This window comes from Dendrobates tinctorius, unplaced genomic scaffold (assembly GCF_039654945.1).
Source record: "Dendrobates tinctorius isolate UK_male_01 unplaced genomic scaffold, ASM3965494v1 ptg000221l, whole genome shotgun sequence".
Taxonomy (NCBI): domain Eukaryota; kingdom Metazoa; phylum Chordata; class Amphibia; order Anura; family Dendrobatidae; genus Dendrobates; species Dendrobates tinctorius.
Window position 1 is genome coordinate 100,518 of NW_027361888.1, and position 22,816 is coordinate 123,333.

General features: G+C 53.3%; 1 protein-coding gene across 1 annotated transcript in view; it reads left to right on the forward strand.

The window, feature by feature from the left end:
- Positions 1–1,427: 1,427 nt before the first annotated feature.
- The window catches only part of LOC141058940 (uncharacterized), a 106,623-nt gene continuing 85,234 nt past the window's right edge, over positions 1,428–22,816 (forward strand). Inside the window, exons 1-6 of the mRNA XM_073555153.1 lie at positions 1,428–1,547; positions 11,323–11,472; positions 11,602–11,781; positions 11,865–11,988; positions 12,072–12,166; positions 12,365–12,455. Coding sequence (XP_073411254.1) covers positions 1,527–1,547; positions 11,323–11,472; positions 11,602–11,781; positions 11,865–11,988; positions 12,072–12,166; positions 12,365–12,455 — 661 coding nt within the window. The 5' untranslated portion in view covers positions 1,428–1,526. The remainder of the gene's footprint in view (positions 1,548–11,322; positions 11,473–11,601; positions 11,782–11,864; positions 11,989–12,071; positions 12,167–12,364; positions 12,456–22,816) is intronic.

Here is a 22,816-nt window from a genome sequence, read left to right on the forward strand (position 1 = left end):
CGCTCCGTACACCTCGTACACACACGGCTCCGCTCCGTACACCTCGTACACACGCGGCTCCGCTCCGTACACCTCGTACACACGCGGCTCCGCTCCGTACACCTCGCACACACACGGCTCCGCTCCGTACACCTCGTACACACACGGCTCCGCTCCGTACACCTCGCACACACACGGCTCCGCTCCGTACACCTCGTACACACACGGCTCCGCTCCGTACACCTCGTACACACGCGGCTCCGCTCCGTACACCTCGTACACACGCGGCTCCGCTCCGTACACCTCGCACACACGCGGCTCCGCTCCGTACACCTCGCACACACGCGGCTCCACTCCGTACACCTCGTACACACGCGGCTCCGCTCCGTACACCTCGCACACACACGGCTCCGCTCCGTACACCTCGTACACACACGGCTCCGCTCCGTACACCTCGTACACACACGGCTCCGCTCCGTACACCTCGTACACACGCGGCTCCGCTCCGTACACCTCGTACACACGCGGCTCCGCTCCGTACACCTCGTACACACATGGCTCCGCTCCGTACACCTCGTACACACGCGGCTCCGCTCCGTACACCTCGTACACACGCGGCTCCGCTCCGTACACCTCGTACACACGCGGCTTCGCTCCGTACACGTCGTACACACGCAGCTTTTCTCCGTACACCTCGTACACACGCGCCTCCACTCCGTACACCTCGTACACACGCAGCTCTGCTCCGTACACCTCGTACACACGCAGCTCTGCTCCGTACACCTCGTACACACGCAGCTCTGCTCCGTACACCTCGCACACACACGGCTCCGCTCCGTACACCTCGTACACACACGGCTCCGCTCCGTACACCTCGTACACACGCGGCTCCGCTCCGTACACCTCGCACACACACGGCTCCGCTCCGTACACCTCGTACACACACGGCTCCGCTCCGTACACCTCGTACACACACGGCTCCGCTCCGTACACCTCATACACACACGGCTCCGCTCCGTACACCTCGTACACACGCGGCTCCGCTCCGTACACCTCGTACACACGCGGCTCCGCTCCGTACACCTCGTACACACGCGGCTCCGCTCCGTACACCTCGCACACACGCGGCTCCACTCCGTACACCTCGTACACACGCGGCTCCGCTCCGTACACCTCGCACACACACGGCTCCGCTCCGTACACCTCGTACACACACGGCTCCGCTCCGTACACCTCGTACACACACGGCTCCGCTCCGTACACCTCGTACACACGCGGCTCCGCTCCGTACACCTCGTACACACGCGGCTCCGCTCCGTACACCTCGTACACACATGGCTCCGCTCCGTACACCTCGTACACACACGGCTCTGCTACATCCACCCTGTAAACCCCTCCTGACCCCACACAGAAACTTCCCCTCATCCAGCACCATGACAACCAGCACAGCAGAGTCCTGAACACACTGAGGCCTCTGATCATGTGACTCCTGACTCCTCCCCTCCTGTGACCTCATCACAGGTCCTGTGCGCACAGAGCAGCCATATATGTGGAGTGCGGCTCTGCAGGTTAGTGATGGGCAATCCGGCTCTTCTTGCTCCTTTCCCCACTTTTCTCCCTCCTGTCCCTTCACTATAAAGCCTGGGCCTCATTATACAGCTGTACAGGGGTCTAGTGAAGGCTTTTTAGCCCTTTCCTCAGACTGTAGCTCCTGGGAACAGGCCCTCACTCCTGTCCCTTCACTATAAAGCCTGGGCCTCATTATACAGCTGTACAGGGGTCTGCTGAATGCTTTTTAGCCCTTTCCTCTGACTGTAGCTCCTGGGAACAGGCCCTCACTCCTGTCCCTTCACTATAAAGCCTGGGCCTCATTATACAGCTGTACAGGGGTCTAGTGAAGGCTTTTTAGCCCTTTCCTCAGACTGTAGCTCCTGAGAACAGGCCCTCACTCCTGTCCCTTCACTATAAAGCCTGGGCCTCATTATACAGCTGTACAGGGGTCTAGTGAAGGCTTTTTAGCTCTTTCCTCAGACTGTAGCTCCTGGGCACAGGCCCTCACTCCTGTCCCTTCACTATAAATCCTGGGCCTCATTATACAGCTGTACAGGGGTCTAGTGAAGGCTTTTTAGTCCTTTCCTCAGACTGTAGCTCCTGGGCACAGGCCCTCACTCCTGTCCCTTCACTATAAAGCCTGGGCCTCATTATACAGCTGTACAGGGGTCTAGTGAAGGCTTTTTAGCCCTTTTCTCAGACTGTAGCTCCTGGGAACAGGCCCTCACTCCTGTCCCTTCACTATAAAGCCTGGGCCTCATTATACAGCTGTACAGGGGTCTAGTGAAGGCTTTTTAGCCCTTTCCTCAGACTGTAGCTCCTGGGAATAGGCCCTCACTCCTTTCCCTTCACTATAAAGCCTGGGCCTCATTATACAGCTGTACAGGGGTCTAGTGAAGGCTTTTTAGCCCTTTCCTCAGTCTGTAGCTCCTGGGCACAAGCCCTCACTCCTGTCCCTTCACTATAAAGCCTGGGCCTCATTATACAGCTGTACAGGGGTCTAGTGAATGCTTTTTAGCCCTTTCCTCAGACTGTAGCTCCTGAGAACAGCCCTTTCCTCAGACTCCTATCCCTTCACTATAAAGCCTGGGCCTCACTATACAGCGCTCTCTCTCGCTCTCATTTTGACCAGGGGCGCCCACAAAAAAAATTTTTGTTATAATTTTTTGGTAACATATACTCTTTGTTTCTCCTTGTTTTTAGTTCTATTCCTCCGGTGTCTGCTGCAGGACCATTAGTATCCATACAACCTCGGGGACCAGACCCCGGCCTTGTGCTGTGAACTTGGGAAGGGTTCTCCTCAAACCCTAATCCTTAGTCCTACTCTCCTTACGTTCCATACAATCCTTTCCTTCTCATGGAGAGTCAGGCTTTCTATAATGTCTCTTTCCTGTGCCAGCGGACCCAGGTCACTGAGGTCGGCTGCAGCACTTCCTTCCATCCATCCCACTCCGGGGATCTTCTCTCCTCCACTGACTCTGTCAGACTGACCAAATCCTAAACTCTTCCCGCTCTTTTGAGTGCAAACTAAACTCCACCCGCCTCCCAGCACGTTTCGTGTTCCAAGCAGGGAGCCACCAAAGGTGCTTTGCTACACTCCAAGCAGGGAGCCACCCGTGGTGCTTTGCTACACTACTTTGTGGTGTGGGGGTGTCGGTGTTGGAGTGTGGTCAGGTGTCTCCACCTTACCTGGATGATGGGGTACCACACCTCAGGAGGAGGTGCAGTACCTCTGTGGCGACTGAACCCTCAGGGGCGCCACATACCACCCCTTTAAACACAGCACGTCCGCGGGCTGCAAGAGAAACAAAGATGGACAGATACAGGACATACAAAAATTTTGATATGCTAATAAACAATTATCTAAACTTCCCAATGTGGGAGGCACTCATTCTTGAACATTGCAAGCAATTTTAACTAACTATCTATGTCCTAATACAGTACCTAATTCAAAGTGCTATTGGCAGTAAACACACTACCACTTCAAGTATTCTCATTAACATATTTCTTCTTTCACATTTTCTTGAGCCTAAGTGACAACCGCTGATGCCTGGTTCGTCACCTGTAACTTTAAATCTTTATTCAAATTTCACATCTTTCCTAGATCTCACTATCAGCTATAAAATCTGTTCTAGTACGATCAATACCTTTATTAACCACTATCATTATTTATTTTTACTATCAAAAAGTGCTAAACATTATTAATAAGTGCAATATAGACATTGATCCAGCCAAGATGTCATGAAATGTCCTTATTCCAAAAGTAAAACGCTAATTAGTTGAGGTAGTCCTTATTCCTAAAAGACTTATGTAAAACCAAGAAAGGGCACCTAAAGAGGTGCAACTATATACTTAACAGTTCTGGATCATTCAGTGTCCATGATCTCCACAGTTCAGTAAGAAAAACACTGCCAATAAAACTGGGCAACAAAAACTGGAATCAACAAGAAAACATCATAACAAAAATAGAAAAAACAGGCACAATGGTGCAAATACCCTCCTGGGTAACAGAGTTAGTTATTGGTATGCTCTTTAGTGTTGGTGGTCCCCTCCTGGGGTGCTGGAAGCTGATGACTTGGGCTGCTGCCAGGGGAGAACTGGTGGGCATCCTCCTCCTGCTTGTGGGTTCACATAGGACGAGGTGGTGGCAGCTGGTGGAATTTCTGCCTGAGGTACAGCGGGTGCAACTACCTGTACCATAGGGTGGTTAACAGGGGTGGATGTAGCCTGCCTGGCCTTGGCAGGTGTGATCACCACAGTGGGAGGTATTCCTGCCGGAGGGACATAGGTCTTTTCTTTCTCGTAGGCCGCAATGAAATCTTCGGGGATTCGGCGTATATTCATAGCGTACCAGCCACGTAACCCCTCATGCCGGTTAAAAGTAGCGTATTCCCCTGGTTGCAGGTCTCTGGCAGGGTGTCCCTTTCTGAGGTGAGACTCCACATCCCTCCTGCTGAAGAATAGGTCTGAGATCCACTTGGGGTCGGTGATGAAACAAAACCCCCGCTCATGATTAACATTCAGGACCTGACCCCATCCTGCTGAGTCCCGGGGACTGTAGTGACCGGCACGGACCTTTTCCTTCTGGTCCAGATCAGGGCCCAGCACAGCCAGCCTCCGCTGTTCCCATTCTCTCTGCTTGACTGCCAGCTGGTGGATGGTCTGACATTTGGCCATGGTCTCATCCTCCTCCCAGGATCTGCTTCTACCCACCGTAGACAAGGGCACTACTGCTAGGGGTTCAGGTGTTTCCCCCCAGGGCTCATAGTCCCAGTCCCAGACAAGGTCCAGCACGACCTGTCCGGACACTGCAGCAGTTACACACCCCGAGGCCTGCCCAGATGTAGGGGCAGCAGACGTACCTGGAGCCTCCTGGCGATGCTCCGGTGCAGGTTTGGGACGGCAGTCGAAAGCATGGACATCCACCGGCATAGTCCAATCAGCTGCTGGTGGCGGCAGTGGAGCAGATGGCGGCTCCGGGTCCGCAAGGGTCTCTGGTGGGGCCTGCGCAGCCGTGTCAGGTCCGGGTTGGGGCTCTACTTCCTCCGCTTCAGCTCCCCAGCCCTCAAACAACTCCTCTTGGCAGGCCGCGACCAGCGGTAATTGCAGCATGGAGGTGGAGACAGGCGCTGCCGGTAACATTGCAGCAGCCGTCGGTTCCATGGGTGCTGCCTGAGGGAGATCCGGTGCAGCAGCGACAGGTACTGCGGGTGAAGGTACCGGTGGTACAGCAGCAGCGACAGGTACCGGTGATAGAGGTGCCGATGGCGTGGGCCCCTCCCGGGCGTGCTGCCAGTTCAGGATCCAAAGTGCCTCCTGTCTCAGCCGCAGACGGGTAGTCAGCTGGGTTATCTCGTCTTCCAGCTGCTGACGGTTCATGTTGGGAGTCTGATTGGAGCCTTCAGCCAGTGTGCCGGGGGAGGTTCAGCTCAACCTCCGTGCTCTCTTCGGGCCTCCTTCCTTCTTTCATCATGGTGGTCTCTCCTTCTTCCTGTCTGGACTCCTTTCCCGCCACCGACTCTCGCTCCTCCTTCTGGGGGCGGCGTCTTCTTCCTACTCCTCCATACCAAGCCAGTATACGAACCCCTCTGGGGGTGGGCCATGTTGCGGTTGCATAGAAGTTCAGGCAGGGGAGGCCCTGGACAGTTTGTGGTCTTTTCTTAGGACCACCCATGTTGTCACGCCCTTCTTCACCGTGTCGGCGGCCATTTTTAGAGTCCATTTTACAGTCTATAAATGTGGTTATTTCGGCACATTTTCAGCAATGTTTTAAGTCCAATAAATCTGAGGTACACAGAACCCGGTGGTACCGGGCTTCGTCATCCTGTTCGCGACGCCAAGTTGGGTCGCCCTCCCAGGGCCGGCGGGGTACTCGGTACCGGGCCCGATGAGCTTCAATGGGAGATGTCACGGCAGCTGGGACCCGGCCCATGGCCCTGGGCGCCCATTGTAAAGAGGGAATGAGTTCAGTCTGTTTCTGATAGTTACAGTTTATGAATGAATGATTCATGACGCCACCTGTGGCGTTCGGCAATGAAGATGTTAAGCAGACGCTGCAGACAGATCCTCTGGGACAGATGGTGTGGTGCAGCAATGATGTTATAGCCCTCCACAGGCAGGGCTGTAGTCCCAGGGCAGTGTAGGTGAAGTGACACGTAGATGGTGCAGTGTCAGGCACGAGGGATGTAGCAGTGCTGAGCAGGTGGATGCAGGAATAAGTGGAGGACACCAGGGCATTTAGTTCCAAAGCTTTACTCACAGTCTGTTGTGGTACAAGCGCCCGCATCCGTGCCGTGTCCTCCGGGTCAGGAGCTCAGCCAACTTCCAGGTAAGATGAAGTACTCCTTTCCAACACTCCGCCAACATATGCCTTTTCTGAACGTCTCCCTTGTTGCGCCTATAGTAATCACAGTACTGAGTTACACTGGAGTTCCTCCTGTCAGATGTTCCTATGAACTCTACTTGTACGGCAGACAGCTGTGGCCTGCTTCGGGGACTCCTTACTACATAGTCCCGGCTCACTCATGATGCTGTTGTGCCCCCAAGTCTTGTGTAGGAATAAAGTGGTGACAACTTCTATTCCTCCGGTGTCTGCTGCAGGACCATTAGTATCCATACAACCTCGGGGACCGGACCCCGGCCTTGCGATGTGAACTTGGGAAGGGTTCTCCTCTAACCCTAATCCTTAATCCTCCTCTCCTTGCGTTCCGTACAATCCTTTCCTTCTCATGGAGAGTCAGGCTTTCTATAATGTCTCCTTCCTGTGCCAGCGGACCCAGGTCACTGAGGTCGGCTGCAGCACTTACTTCCATCCATCCCACTCCGGGGATCTTCTCTCCTCCTCTGACTCTGTCAGACTGAACAAATCCTAAACTCTTCCCGCTCTTTTGAGTGCAAACTAAACTCCACCCGCCTCCCAGCACGTTTCGTGTTCCAAGCAGGGAGCCACCAAAGGTGCTTTGCTACACTCCAAGCAGGGAGCCACCCGTGGTGCTTTGCTACACTACTTTGTGGTGTGGAGGTGCCGGTGTTGGAGTGTGGTCAGGTGTCTCCACCTTACCTGGATGGTGGGGTACCACACCTCAGGAGGAGGTGCAGTAACTCTGCGGCGACTGAACCCTCAGGGGCGCCACATAATACTAACGGCCCCATACAGATGAGATCAGAGTTGGCTGAATGGTCATTTGGCAAACGGCTATCTCTCCCGACTCCCCCATACACACAAATATTCCAGCTTTCCTGTGGTCTGTATGAGAGAGTCGCCTCCAGACTCCTCTAGAGGAGGATTATCTACAGGAAGAACAAACGGATTATCCTCTGAAATTCAGGATGCCGGATCCTTCTCTGCCCTGACATCTGTCGGGAGGCCCCCAAATACATTATATGGTCGGCCAAACCCCCCGAAATCAGTGCCTTCATGGAACTTTAGTCTAATGTGTATGGGGGCGTTATAAGGTAACTTATTGGACGCTGCCTCTGGCCCGGCCTAATAGACCTTCATACATTGCAGCCCAGACCCCATTATTAGGCATGTAAGTATCGCAGTAACTAGGCCGCCCCATACTATCGAGTACTTGAAGGCGGGGGGCATTCAGCCAAACTCTGTCACAACTTCTTAGATGCCATGTTTGCTTTTCACATCAGCAAGTGGTTAAACTCTCAGGGTTTTTGTTGCAGCCTCATCTGTGCTGTCCCTGCGGTGTACATCTATGTTCTGGGGCCCAAAAAGATTAATTTATTTTTAATAAATGTTTAACATGTCAAAAATTATAAAATGTGTCTTCTGCTTTTTTGTTATTTTTTTTCTTCTTACAAGAATTGTTGGAGCCAATTTTTCTTTAGAAACATTTTAATATCGGCTTTTTCTGGAGTTTTTCTTGTAATATAGGAAAGCCTAAGTCCAGAAATAAACCCCATAAATCACTGTACATGGAGACTTTGGGATCAGATCATTTCTGTCCGTTGTGTTTGTGGAAACTAAAAATCTTTTCTAAAAGCCTCAAACTTCTGTGTGTGACTCAGAGCTGAGATCTAACGTGATAGAAGATTCCAGTGCGGGGAAGACGGGAAACCTTCATATAGACGGCCGGTGGGGATGGAGGCAGTGACCGACTCTGGCCACATCTGTCTCTAGAGCCGCAGTAGAAGATGAAGATGTCGTCCTCATCATGAAGGAGTTATTTCTCATGTCGCGTGTAATGAATCTCTCCTGCAGTATTGCTAATGCCGATTCCAGTGTCGGTAATGAGACGAGAATTAGCGTTATGGAAGATGAGTCTATGAGGAACGTGTTCAGCTGCCGACTCCGAGGAGGAAACTGCTTGTTGTCTGTGACCTAAATATATAGGTTTTATTAGTAGATAAAATAATAATAATAATAATCTTTATTTATATAGCGCCAAAATATTCCGCAGTGCTTTACAGTTTAACAGTTTCAAAACACAAGTCATAAGTAACAACGTTAACAATACAATAATTAAAGTAAAATAAGCCGTCCCTGCTCGTGAGAGCTTACAATCTACAATGAGGTGGGGGAGATACAAAGTACAGGTGTGTATTTACAGTGATGTATTTACAATGATGGTCCAGCCTTCTTGAGAAGGTGGGGGACAGAGATAGTGAATGGGCTACATACTCACACTTGCACATAAAATGACTTTGATTAGTGAACGTGATAGGCTGCTCTGAATAGATGTGTTTTGAGAGAGCGCCTAAAACTGTGCAAATTGTGGATAGTCCTAATTTCTTGGGGTAGAGCATTCCAGAGGATTGGCGCAGCGCGGGAGAAGTCTTGGAGTCGGGAGTGGGAGGCGCGGATTAGTGCAGAGGTTAGTCGAAAGCCTTTTGCAGAGCGCAGCGGTCGGCTAGGCCGATAGACGGAAATGAGGGAGGAGATGTAGGGGGGTGCCGCACTGTGGAGAGCTTTGTGGGTGAGAACAAGTACTTTGAATTGCACCCTATAATGAATGGGCAGCCAATGTAAGGACTGGCGAAGAGCGGACGCGTCCAAGTACCGATTAGCCAGATAGAAGACCCTGGCTGCTGCATTAAGTATGGACTGGAGAGGGCAAAGTCGAGTAGCGGGGAGGCCAATTAATAGATCATTGCAGTAGTCCAGGCGGGAGTGGATCAGAGTGACAATGACGTTTTTTTTTGTTTCCCTGGTGAGAAAATGGCAGATTCTAGAAATGTTCTTTAGGTGTAAGCGGCAAGAGCAGGCAAGACATTGTATATGGGATGTGAAGGAGAGGTTGGTGTCAAACATAACACCCAGACAGCTCGCCTGCTGCCGGGGTGTTATTATGGTGCCACCTACGGTGAGGGAAATGACATATTTAGGGAGGTTAGTAGATGGCGGGAGCAGAAGAAGTTCAGTTTTTGAGAGGTTAAGTTTCAGATAGAGAGCGGACATGACGTTGGAGACTGCGGACAGACAGTCACTGGCGTTCTGTAGTACAGCGGGGGTAAGGTCAGGGGATGGCATATATAGTTGTGTATCATCAGCATAAAGATGGTACTGAAAGCCAAATCTGCTGATGGTCTGTCCAATTGGGGCCGTGTAGAGAAAGAAGAGAAGGGGGCCAAGGACTGAGTCCTGAGGTACCCCGACAGCGAGAGGAAGAGGAGATAACTTGGAGCCAGCAAACAAAACACTGAAGGAGCGGTCAGAGAGATAGGAAGAGAACCAGGAGAGAGCGATGTCCTTAATGCCTAGTGACTGGAGCCTATGGAGTAGGAAACGGTGGTCAACAGTGTCGAAAGCTGCAGAAAGGTCGAGAAGAATGAGCAGAGAGTGTTCACCGTTACATTTTGCTGTCAGAAAGTCATTGGTCACTTTGATAAGTGCACTTTCAGTCGAATGTAGGGGTCGGAAGCCAGACTGTGAAGGGTCTAGGAGGGAGTGAGAGGAGAGGTAACGGGTAAGGCTGCAGTAGACTAGGATGGGTCGAGAGCAGGTTTCTTTAATAATGGAGTAATGATAGTGTTTGAAGGAGGATGGGAAAATGCCTGAGGAGAGGGAGAGATTAAAGATTGTAGTTAAGTGAGTTGTGATGACTGGAGAAAGAGACTGGAGGAGTTGTGAGGGAATGGGGTCGGTAGTGCATGTAGTTGGGCTAGAAGAAGATAGGAGTCTGGAGACTTCTTCTTCTGTGATGGGATCAAATATGGAAAGTGAGCCAGGGGAAATGCAATTAGGGATGGGAGTCACAGCACTTGGTGGTTGGTAGCGGATGTCCTGACGGATATTATCTATTTTCTCTATAAAATGGGAGGCCAGGTCATTTGCACAAATGTCTGAGATAGGAGCTTGTGCTTTTGGCCTGAGGAGGGAGTGAAAAGTGTCAAAAAGCTTCTTGGGGTTGTTGGCTAGTGAGGAGATCAGGGTGGTGAAGTAGGTCTGTTTGGCGAGGTGAAGGGCAGAGTTGTAGGTTCTTAACATAAATTTGAAGTGGATGAAGTCTTCTGCTGTGCGGGTTTTTCTCCATCGGCGTTCAGCACTCCTAGAGCATCGCTGGAGAAATTGAGTTTGCGATGTGAGCCAGGGCTGTTTTACTCTGTGTTTGGAGGTTCTGAGGGTGAGGGGCGCTACCTGTTTAAGGGTGGTTGTAAGAGTGTGTTGTAGTGATGAACAGCCAGATCATTACAGGAAAAAGAGGAGATTGGGGACGGAAGATTGTAGGGAGTCTAAAAGTGTCTGAGGGTTAATGGCTTGTAGATTTCTGAATGTGTGATAGGTAGGAGTGTGCTGGGGTGGGCGAGGATTTGTGAGCGTGAAGGAGAGAATGTTGTGGTCAGAGAGGGGAAGTGGTGAGTTATTTAGGTAGGAGATTGAGCAAAGCCGGACACAGACCTGGTCAAGGGTGTTACCGTCTTTGTGTGTCTCAGAGGTTGAGAGCTGTGAGAGGCCAAGAGAGGTGGTTAGTGATAGAAGCTGGGATGCAGATGTGGAAGTAGGGCTGTTAATGGGGATGTTGAAGCCTCCCAGAATAAGAGTTGGTATTTCTGAGGACATGAAGTGCGGCAGCCAGGCTGAAAAGTGGTCAAGGAAGTGGGTGGGTGAGCCTGGGGGCCGGTATATGACCGCTACTCTGAGGGAGAGGGGACAGAAGAGCCTGATGGTATGGACCTCAAAAGAAGGGAATGAGGGTGATGGAACTGGGGGGACGTCAGGGAACAAAACTAAGCACTGTAAAATAATAAATCTCATATGTTTCCCTTATTATCTCCAGTAATTGTATTATTACACAGGATTCATATGATGTTACATCGGCTCATCATCTTCTCATTCAGGTCTCTACAATATCGGATCCTCTCAGGGAAGATCTTCTACAAAAGAAAATTTTCCTGATTTACCCATCAAGGATGGATATGGACAGAGACAAGATGGTGGAGAGGATATTACACCTCACCCTAGAGATCCTCTTCAGTCTCACTGGAGAGGTGAGAGATTCTGATGACGTCACATTACATCATTCTTATCTGTGGGAATAACAGATGGACAGAACTGGAGAGGTGAGGACTCTGGAAATGTCTGGAGTGAGATTTATTAATGTGTCTCTCCATTACCAGGATTACACAGTGGTGAAGAAGATCTCTGGTGATCACTGTCAGGACCCTATGTCTGAGGGATGGAGAAGACCCCTGAGCCCAATCACAGGGCCTCTACCTCACCCCCTGATCCATGTAGACATCAATGACCAGAAGATCCTAGAACTCATCTACAAGATGATTGAGCTGCTGACTGGAGAGGTGACACTGCTGGGAATGCTGGGACATTATACAGTAACACTATGAAGGGATCGGGGGGATGACGGTATCATTGTATGTGTCAGGTTCCTATAAGGTGTCAGGATGTCGCTGTCTATTTCTCCATGGAGGAGTGGGAGTATTTAGAAGGACACAGAGATCTGTACAAGACCATCATAATGGAGGTTCCCAAACCCCTCACATCACAAGGTAATAGACAGGACTAAATACACACGGCCTATAATTATCTGTATGTAGAGAATGAATTCAGTCCCTGTATGTGTTTCCTCCAGATCTATCCAGTAAGAGGACAACAGAGAGATGTCCCCGTCCTCTTCTTCCACAGGACTGTAACCAAGAAGATCCCAATGTTCCTCAGGATCATCAGGTAGATGGAGAGAAGGTGTCAGGAGATCTTCCCTATGATGTGTAGACGGCTGTGAAGGTCTTGTGCTCAGTCTTGTTTTATCCACCAGTATTATATGTTTTATACTTGTGTAATGAGAACGGTGGAGATGGCAGGATTAGAGCTGATCATAGATGGGACTTCTCCATCTGTCGGTGACTTTTACAATATTTGTTTCAGGGTGAAGATCTGACCCATATTAATACTACAGAGACATATGTGAGAGATGATGAGCGGTGTAAAGAGGAGATTCCCACATATGACTACCCAGGTGAGTAGTAACCACTGAATGCAGAGAAGTCACAGATTCTTCTCAGTCACTGGCTGTGGCTGCCTTATCGGTGGTGTAGTCCGGCCATATTACCATGATCACCATTTTGCCTCTTGACCACAACATTCTCCTCCACCCAAAACTGTTCAAATGACTTTGACCTTTTCTATAGAACTTACAACCTGGAGGATCCACCTACCCCCTGGTATTAGTGTGAGGGTGATCCCTTAAAGAGAGATCTATATGATTGCTTGCACCTGATCCAATATAGGCCGAGTGCACTCTTAAAGAGTCACACTGAACACAGAGTTAGATGTCTACTCCTTTCTCAGTAAAGGCTTGCACACAACTGAAGTTTATTTTCAAGACAAAGAGACAGGAAATGGGTGTCACACAATCTCCTGAGTAGCCAGTGTCAGTCTATGATAGGTCCATTTCAACTTCACTTCTATATATGGTATCCAGTATCTTAGCTTCTGCATTCCAAGGATTCCTTCCAAGGTGTCTGAAGACACAGACGCCATCTTGGTACACCATATCAGAACTGACTTATATAAGGTTTAATAACTGATTTCCTTAGCCATTGTCTCCTTCACATTAGAAGACGCTGACCGTTACCTGCCCAGATCTGTAACTATAAAGCCAAATGACAGCGTACGTAGAATGTGCTGACAAGTTAGAAAATCACTTGAAGAAAGGTATGATGGGCCTGTAACAGAAAGCGGAGGGTAATGATGCTGTTGGCTTCCTAGATCCCTGAGATCTTATCGGATGAATCTTCTCTCCCTTCTGTGCTGCTGAATGTCTCATGGTCCCTACAAGACCAGGTCCAGTCTTTCTGGCCAAACTTCCCTTTTATGATGGACAACAGTAAATGTGCAGTGAGGCCAAGTGTGAATTTCTGTATAATAACAGCAGAGTTTCCCTTTATCCTGACTTTTCAATTTGTATTAAAACCAACTAACTTCAAGGAGGATTGTGATAATCTACAGGGCAAACATTCCACCTGTGCCATGATATATCTCTAAGCTGTGCGTGGCTGATGGCTGTAATATACATTTATTCACGCCTGCAGGCAGGGCCGTATTTAGAGTTTGTGCTGCCCTAGGCACTTTTCTTGCTGCCCCCCCCTTTGGCGAGTATGACTAATGCAGACACTGTCGGCAGTGACTTGGGCTACTTTCACATCAGCGAGTTTCGCCATTCACAGCAGATCCGTCAGTGGATTTAATAGCGCAATATCAATGAATAGATATTATTCTTAATATTATGTCACAATATTAGGATCTGAGGATTTTCTGTTTTGAGGTCACGAGCTCTCTGATATGATGTTGCTGCCTGTCTCTCTGTCTTCCTCTTTTGACACTGCAGTGTGGTGGTCAAGAAAGCATTAACTAGTTAACAGCAAGAAGTATGATGCCTTTACTAACTGAACTATAAACTATCCCCATACCATGTCCAGCTGACATTGGAGGATTACCCGTATATACTCGAGTATAAGCCGACCCGAGTATAAGCCTACCCCCCCTAATTTTGCCACAAAAACTGGGAAAACTTATTGACTCAAGTATAAGCCTAGGGTGGAAAATGCAGCAGCTACTGGTAAATTTCAAAAATAACTAGATGTGTATTTCCTGAAGGAAGTACAGATAGTGGTTTGAAATCGTACCCGGCTGCCCCTTTAAGAGAGACTTGCCTGCTGCCCCTGCAAGACTTTCAACTCAGGATCCGGTTTAACTGTGAGTGCCTCTCAGGGGCCACTTTGGCCTCAGGGTCTGATTTGGTGGGTGGGGCTCCTCAGGATCTGATTCCTTGGCCTGGGCTCCTCAGGGCTTGAATTGTTGGCCGGGATCCCTCAGGCTCCTATTTTTTGGGTCGTGGCCCCTCAGGGTCCGATTTTGTGAGTGTAGCCCCTCAGGGTCAGATTTTGTGGGTGTGGCCCCTCAGGGTCCGATATTGTGAGTGGGGCCCCTCAGGGTCCGATTTTGTGGTTGGGGCCCCTCAGGGTCCGTTTTTGTGGGTTGGGCCCCTCAGGGTCCGATTTTGTGGGTTGGGCCCCTGAGGGTCCGATTTTGTGGCCGGGGCCCCACAGGGTCCGATTTTGTGTCCGGGGCCCCTCAGGGTCCAATTTTATGGTTGGGACCTCTCAGGGTCTGATTTTGTGGTTGGGGCCCCTCAGGGTCCGATTTGGCGGGCGGGTCCCCTCAGGGTCCGATTTGGTGGGCGGGGCCCCTCAGGGTCCGATTTGGCGGGCGGGTCCCCTCAGGGTCCGATTTGGTGGGCGGGTCCCCTCAGGGTCCGATTTGGTGGGCGGGGCCCCTCAGGGTCCAATTTGGTGGGCGGGGCCCCTCAGGGTCCGATGTTCTGGCCGGGGTCCCTTAGGGTCCGATTTTGTGTGTTGGGCCCCTCAGGGTCCGATTTTCTGGCCGGGGACCCACAGGGTCTGATTTTGTGTCCGGGGCCCCCAGGGTCCGATTTTGTGGTTGGGACCCCTCAGGGTCTGATTTTGTGGTTGGGGCCCCTCAGGGTCCGATTTTGTGGTTGGGGCCCCTCAGGGTCCGATTTTGTGGCTGGGGCCCCTCAGTGTCCGATTTTGTGGCTGGGGCCCATCAGGGTCCGATTTTGTGGCCGAGGCCCCTCAGGGTCCGATTTTGTTGGGGCCCCTCAGGGTCTGATTTTGTGGCAGGGGTCAATCAGCCTCCGATTTGGAGGCCGGGGTGGCGCAGCCTCCGATTTGGAGCCTGGGGTCGCTCAGCTTTCGATTTGGCGTGTCGGCCCTTTAAGACTCATTTCGGCGCGTCGGCCCTTTAAGAGCTAGTTTGGCTCGCTGGGCTTCTTCTAAATCAACTTTGGCGTACATTCTCTCTCAGGGGCATGTGTCATGTGATGAAGCTAGATTTGCATTAGTGCTGTGGGTTTCGCTTTAAGAGCTGATATTATGTGGCAGAAGCTCTGTCCTTGGGGCGTCATGTGACATTTGTAGGCGTTGGCATAGTAACTTGGTCTGCCTGCGCATATCAATGAGCTTAACTGCCATTTCAATCGCCTCAGGGCACGTTTTGCCATTTCCCATTGAAAAGCATTGGAGACAGTGCATTCCAATGACGGGAAAAAAAATTTTCAAATGCAAATTGCGCAAAAACTACAAATCCGATCGACACGAAAAATACTTAGCACACCTCTCGTGGACGCTGGCTTCGAAACGACACCTCAACGGAGTCTGTGCGTGTAGCGGTTCGTGCTGTATTAATTGCGGAAATCAACTTAATAATAATAACTAGATGTGTATTTCCTGAAGGAAGTACAGATAGTGGTTTGAAATGCTGTCCAGGCTGCCCCTTTAAGAGAGACTTGCCTGCTGCACCTGCAAGACTTTCAACTCAGGGTCCGTTTTAACTGTGGGTGCCTCTCAGGGGCCACTTTGGCCTCAGGGTCCGATTTTCTGGGTGGGGCCCTCAGGGCCCGATTTTGTGGGTGGGGCCCCTCAGGGTCCGATTTGGTTGGTGGGGCCCCTCAGGGTCCGATTTGGTGGGTGGGGCTCCTCAGGGTCCGAATTTGTGGTTGGGGCCCCTCAGGCTCTGATTTTGTGGGCAGGGCCCCTCAGGGTCCGATTTGGTGGGCGGGGCCCATCAGGGTCCGATTTGGTGGTTGGGTCCCTTCAGAATCCGATTTGGTGGTTGGGTCCCTTCAGAATCCGATTTGGTTGTCGGGGCCCTTCAGGGTCCGATTTGGTGGGCGGGGCCACTCAGGGTCCGATTTGATGGGCGGGGCCCCTCAGGGTCCGATTTGGTGGGTGGGGCCCCTCAGGGTCCGATTTGTTTGTGTCCGGGGCCCCTCAGGGTCCGATTTGGTGGACGGGGGGCCATTCTGGGTCTGATTTGGTGGGCGGGGCCCCTCAGGGTCCGATTTTGTGAGTGGGGCCCCTCAGGGTTCGATTTGGTGGGCGGGGCGCCTCAGGGACCAATTTGGTGGGCGGGGCCCATCAGGGTCCAATTTGGTGGGCGGGGCCCCTCAGGGTCCAATATGGTGGGCGGGGCCCCTCGGTCTGATTTGGTGGGTGGGGCCTCTCAGGGTCCGATTTGGTGGGCGGGGCCACTCAGAATCTGATTTGGTGGGCGGGGCTCCTCAGGGTCCGATTTGGTGAGAGGGGCCTCTTAGAGTTCAATTTGGTGAGCGGGGCCCCTCAGGGTCCGATTTGGTGAGCGGTGCCCCTCAGGGTCTCATTTAGTGGGTGGGGCCCCTCAGAGTTCGATTTGCTGGGCGGGGGCCATTCTGGGTCTGATTTGGTGGGCGGGGCCCCTCATGGTCCGATTTTGTGGGTGGGGCCCCTCATGGTCCGATTTTGTGGGTGGGGCCCCTCAGGGTCTGATTTTGTGGCCGGGGCCCCTCAGGGAACGATTTTGTGGCCGGGGCCCCTCTTGGTCCGATTTTGTGGGTGGGGCCCCTCAGGGTCCGAGATGGTGTGCTGGGCCACTCTGGGTTCGATTTTGTGGTTGGGGCCCCTCAGGGTCCAATTTTGTGGGTGGGGCTCCTCAGGGTCCGATTTTGTGGTTGGGGCCGCTCAGGGTCCGATTTGGTGGGCGGGGCCGCTCAGGGTCCGATTCGGTGGGCGGGGGCGCACTTTGGCGCACATTCTCTCTCAGGGGCTTGCGTCATATGATCAAGCTAGATTTGCATTTGTGCTGTGGGTTTCGCTTTAAGAGCTGATATTATGTGGCAGAAGCTCTGTCCTGGAGGCGTCATGTGACGTTCGTAGGCATTGGCATAGTAACTGGGTGTGCCTGTGCATAACAATGAGCTTTACTGCCATTTCAATCGCCTCAGGGCACGTTTTAAGTTTCCCATTCAAATGCATTGAGACAGTGCATTCCAATGACAGGAAAAACAATTTTCAAACGCAAATTGCGCAAAAACTACAAATCCGATCGACACGAAAAATACTTAGCACACCTCTCGTGGACGCTGGCTTTGAAACGATACCTCAACGGAGTCTGTGCGTGTAGCGGTTCGAGCCGCATTAATTGCGGAAATCAACTGAAAAATAAGAATAAGTTAGCAGCATTCGGATTACAACATTAATACTAGATGTGTATTTCCTGAAGGAAGTACAGATAGTGGTTTGAAATGGTGCCTGGGCTGCCCCTTTAAGAGAGACTTGCCTGCTGCACCTGCAAGACTTTCAACTCAGGATCTGTTTTAAATGTGGGTGCCTCTCAGGGGCCACTTTGGCCTCAGGGTCTGATTTGGTGGGTGGGGCCCCTCAGGATCCGATTCGGTGGCCTGGGCTAATAAGGATTTGAATTAGTGGCCGGGATTCCTCAGGGTCCAATTTTGTGGGTGGGGCCCCTCAGGGTCCGATTTTGTGGGTGGGTCCCCTCAGGGTCCGATTTTGTGGCTGGGGCCGCTCAGGGTCCGATTTTGTTGGTTGGGCCCCTCAGGGTCCGATTTTGAGGGTGGGGCCCCTCAGAGTCCGATTTGGTTGGCGGGGCCCCTCAGGGTCCAATTTGGTAGGCGGGGCCCCTCAGGGTCCGATTTTGAGGGCGGGGCACCTCAGGGTCCGATTTTGAGGGTGGGGCCCCTCAGGGTCCGATTTTGTGGGTGGGGCCCCTCAGAGTCCGATTTGGTTGGCGGGGCCCCTCAGGGTCCGATTTGGTAGGCGGGGCCCCTCAGGGTCCGATTTTGAGGGCGGGGCCCCTCAGGGTCCGATTTTGAGGGCGGGGCCCCTGAGGGTCCGATTTTGTGGGCGGGGCCCCTCGGTTCGATTTTGTGGCCGGGGTCTCTCAGGGTCCGATTTTGTGGCCGGGGCCTCTTAGGGTCCGATTTTGTGGTTGGGGGCCCTCAGAGTCCGATTTTGTGGGTGGGGCCCCTCCAAGTCCGATTTGGTTGGCGGGGCCCCTCAGGGTCCGATTTGGTGGGCGGGGCCTCTCAGGGTCCGATTTTGAGGGCGGGGCCCCTCAGGGTCCTATTTTGTGGGCGGGGCCCCTCAGGGTCCAATTTTGTGGGTGGGGCCCTTCTGGGTTCGATTTTGTGGCCGGGGTCTCTCAGGGTCCGATTTTGTGGTTGGGGCCCCTCAGGGTCCGATTTTGTGGTTGGGGCCCCTCAGGGTCCGATTTTTTGGCCGGGGCCCCTCAGGGTCCGATTTTGTGGCCGGGGCCCCTCAGGGACCGATTTTGAGGATGGGGCCCCTCAGGGTCTAATTTGGTGGGCGGGGCCCCTCAGGGTCCGATTTTGTGGGTGGGGCCCCTCAGGGTCCGATTTTGTGGCTGGGGCCCCTCAGGGTCTGATTTTGTGGCTGGGGTCCCTCAGGGTCTGATTTTGTGGGTGGGGCCCCTCAGGGTTCGATTTTGTGGTTGGGGCCCCTCAGGGTCCGATTTTGTGGCCGGGGTCTCTCAGTGTCCGATTTTGTGGCTGGGGCCCCTCAGGGTCTGGATTTGTGGGTGGGGCCCCTTATGGTCCGATTTTGTGGGTGGGGCCCCTCAGGGTCCGATTTTGTGGCTGGGGACCCTCAGGGTCTGATTTTGTGGCTGTGGCCCCTCAGGGTCTGATTTTGAGGGTGGGGCCCCTCAGGGTCTAATTTGGTGGGCGGGGCCCCTCAGGGTCCGATTTTGTGGGTGGGGCCCCTCAGGGTCCGATTTTGTGAGTGGGGCCCCTCAGGGTCCGATGTTGTGGCCGGGGCCCCTCAGGGTCTGATTTTGTGGCCGGATCCCCTCAGGGTCTGATTTTGTGGGTGGGGCCCCTCAGGGTCCGATTTTGTGGCCGGGGCCCCTCAGGGTCCGATTTTGTGGGTGCGGCCCCTCAGGGTCCAATTTGGTGGGTGGGGCCACTCTGGGTCTGATTTGGTGGGCTGGGCCACTCTGGGTCCGATTTGGTGGGCGGGGCCACCCTGGGTCCAATTTGGATGCCAGGGTGGCTCAGCCTCCTTTTTGTAGGCCAGGGTCTATCAGCCTCCGATTTGGAGACTTGGGTCACTCAGCTTTCGATTTGGCGCGCCGGCCCTTTAAGACTCATTTTAGTGCGCCGGCTCTTTAAGAATCACTTTGGCGCGTCGGCCTTTTAAGAGCCAGGGTGACTCACTGGGCTTCTAAATACACTTTGGCGCACATTCTCTCTCAGGGGCATACGTCATGTGATGAAGCTAGATTTGCATTTGTTCTGTGGGTTTTGCTTTAAGAGCTGATATTATATGGCAGAAGCTCTGTCTTGGAGAGGTCATGTGACGTTCGTAGGCGTTGGCATAGTAACTGGGTCTGCCTGCGCATATCAATGAGCTCAACTGCCATTTCAATCGCCTCAGGGCATGTTTTGTCTATAGCAACATTTCCCCATTCAAATGCATTGAGACAGTGCATTCCAATGACGGGAAAAAAAATTTTCAAACGCAAATTGCGCAAAAACTACAAATCCGATCGACACGAAAAATACTTAGCACACCTCTCATGGACGCTGGCTTCGAAACGACACCTCAACGGAGTCTGTGCGTGTAGCGGTTCGGGCTGTATTAATTGCGGAAATCAACTTAATAATAATAAGAAGAAGAAGAAGAAGAAGAAGAAGAAGAAGAAGAATAAGTTAGCAGCGTTCGGATTACAATATAGTGGTTTTTTCAAACCACTATAACTAGATGTGTATTTCCTGAAGGAAGTACAGATAGTGGTTTGAAATGGTGCCCGGGCTGCCCATTTAAGAGAGACTTGCCTGCTGCCCCTGCAAGACTTTCAACTCAGGATCCGTTTTAAGTGTGAGTGCCTCTCAGGGGCCACTTTGGCCTCAGGGTCTGATTTGGTGGGTGGGGCCCCTCAGGATCTGATTCCTTGGTCTGGGCTCCTCAGGGCTTGAATTGTTGGCCGGGATCTCTCAGGCTTCTATTTTGTGGGTGTGACCCCTCAGGGTCCGACTTTGTGGGTGTGGCCCCTCAGGGTCCGATCTTGTGGGTGTGGCCCCTCAGGGTCCGATTTTGTGGGTGGGGCCCCTCAGGGTTCGATTTTGTGAGTGGGGCCCCTCAGGGTCCGATTTTGTGGCCGAGGCACCTCAGGGTCTGATCTTGTGGCCGGATCCCGTCAGGGTCCGATTTTGTGGCTGGGGCCCCTCAGGGTCCGATTTTGTGGCTGGGGATCCTCAGGGTCCGATTTGGTGGGCGGGCCCCCTCAGGGTCCGATTTAGTGGGCGGGGCCCCTCAGGGTCCGATTTGGTGGGCGGGGCCCCCAGGGTCTGATTTGGTGGGCGGGGCCACTCTAGTCTGATTTGGTGGGCGGGGCCACTCTGGGTCCAATTTAGTGGGCGGGGCACTTCAGGGTCCAATTTGGTGGGCAGGGACACTGAGTCTGATTTTGTGGGTTGGGCCCCTCAGGGTCCGATTTTGTGGGTTGGGCCCCTCAGGGTCCGATTTTGTGGCCGGTGCCTCTCAGGGTCCGATTTTGTGGTTGGGGCCCCTCAGGGTCCGATTTTGTGTCCGGAGCCTCTCAGGGTCCGATTTTGTGGTTGGGGCCCCTCAGGGTCCGATTTTGTGGCCGGGGCCCCTCAGGGTCCAATTTTGTGAGTGGGGCCCCTCAGGGTCCAGTTTTTTGGCCGGGGCCCCTCAGGGTCCAATTTTGTGGGTGGGGCCCCTCAGGGTCCAATTTTGTGGGTGGGGCCCCTCAGGGTCCGATTTTGTGGTTGGGGTCCCTCAGGGTTCGATTTTGTGGTTGGGGCCCCTCAGGATCCAATTTTGTGCCGGGGCCCTCAGGGTCTGATTTTGTGGGTGGGGCCCCTCAGGGTCCGATATTGTGATTGGGGCCCCTCAGGATCCGATTTTGTGGGTGGAGCCCCTCAGGATCTGATTTTGTGGTTGGGGCCCCTCAGGGTTCAATTTTGTAGGCGGGGCCCCTCAGGGTCCGATTTTGTGGCCGGGGCCCCTCGGGGTCCGATTTTGTGGTTGGGGCCCCTCTGGGTCCGATTTTGTGGTTGGGGCCCCTCTGGGTCCGATTTTGTGGGTGGGGCCCCTCAGGGTCCGATGTTGTGGCCGGGTCCCCTCAGGGTCTGATTTTTTGGCCGGATCCCCTCAGGGTCCGATTTTGTGGTTGGGGCCCCTCAGGGTCCGATTTTGTGTCCGGAGCCTCTCAGGGTCCGATTTTGTGGTTGGGGCCCCTCATGGTCCGATTTTGTGTCCGGAGCCTCTCAGGGTCCGATTTTGTGGTTGGGGCCCCTCAGGGTCCGATTTTGTGGCCGGGGCCCCTCAGGGTCCAATTTTGTGAGTGGGGCCCCTCAGGGTCCAGTTTTTTGGCCGGGGCCCCTCAGGGTCCAATTTTGTGGGTGGGGCCCCTCAGGGTCCAATTTTGTGGGTGGGGCCCCCCAGGGTCCAATTTTGTGGGTGGGGCCCCTCAGGGTCCGATTTTGTGGTTGGGGTCCCTCATGGTCCGATTTGGTGGGCGGGGCCCCTCAGGGTCCGATTTGGTAGGCAGGGCCCCTCAGGGTCCGATTTGGTGGGCGGGGCCCCTCAGGGTCCGATTTGGTGAGCGGGGCCCCTCAGGGTCCGATATGGTGGGCGGGGCCCCTCAGGGTCCGATATGGTGGGCGGGGCCCCTCAGAGTCCAATTTTTGTGGCCATGGCCCCTCGGGATCCGATTTTGTGGCAGGGGCCCCATAGGGTCTGATTTTGTGGTTGGGGCCTTTCAGAATCCGATTTGGTGGGCGGGGCCGCTCAGGGCCCGATTTGGTGAGCAGGGCCCCTCAGAGTTCAATTTTGTGAGCAGGGCCCCTCAGGGTCAGATTTGGTGAGCGGGGCCCCTCAGGGTCCGATTTGGTGGGCGGGGCCACTCTGGGTCCGATTTGGTGGGCGGGGCCCCTCAGGGTCCGATTTTGTGGGTGGGGCCTTTCTGAATCCGATTTTGTGGGTGGGACCACTCAGGGTCCGATTTGGTGGGCTGGGCCCCTCAGGGTCCGATTTTGTGTCCGGGGCGCCTCTGGGTCCGATTTTGTGGTTGAGGCCTTTCAGAATCCGATTTGGTGGGCGGGGCCGCTCAGGGCCCGATTTGGTGAGCAGGGCCCCTCAGAGTTCAATTTTGTGAGCAGGGCCCCTCAGGGTCAGATTTGGTGAGCGGGGCCCCTCAGGGTCCGATTTGGTGGGCGGGGCCACTCTGGGTCCGATTTTGTGGCCGGGGCCCCTCAGGGTCCGATTTTGTGGTTCGGGCCCCTCAGGGTCCGATTTTGTGGTTCGGGCCCCTCAGGGTCCGATTTTGTGGGTGGGGCCCCTCAGGGTCCGATTTTGTGGGTGGGGCCCCTCAGGGTCCGATGCTGTGGCCGGGGCCCCTCAGGATCTGATTTTGTGGCCGGATCCCCTCAGGGTCCGATTTTGTGGGTGGGGCCCCTTAGGGTCCGATTTTGTG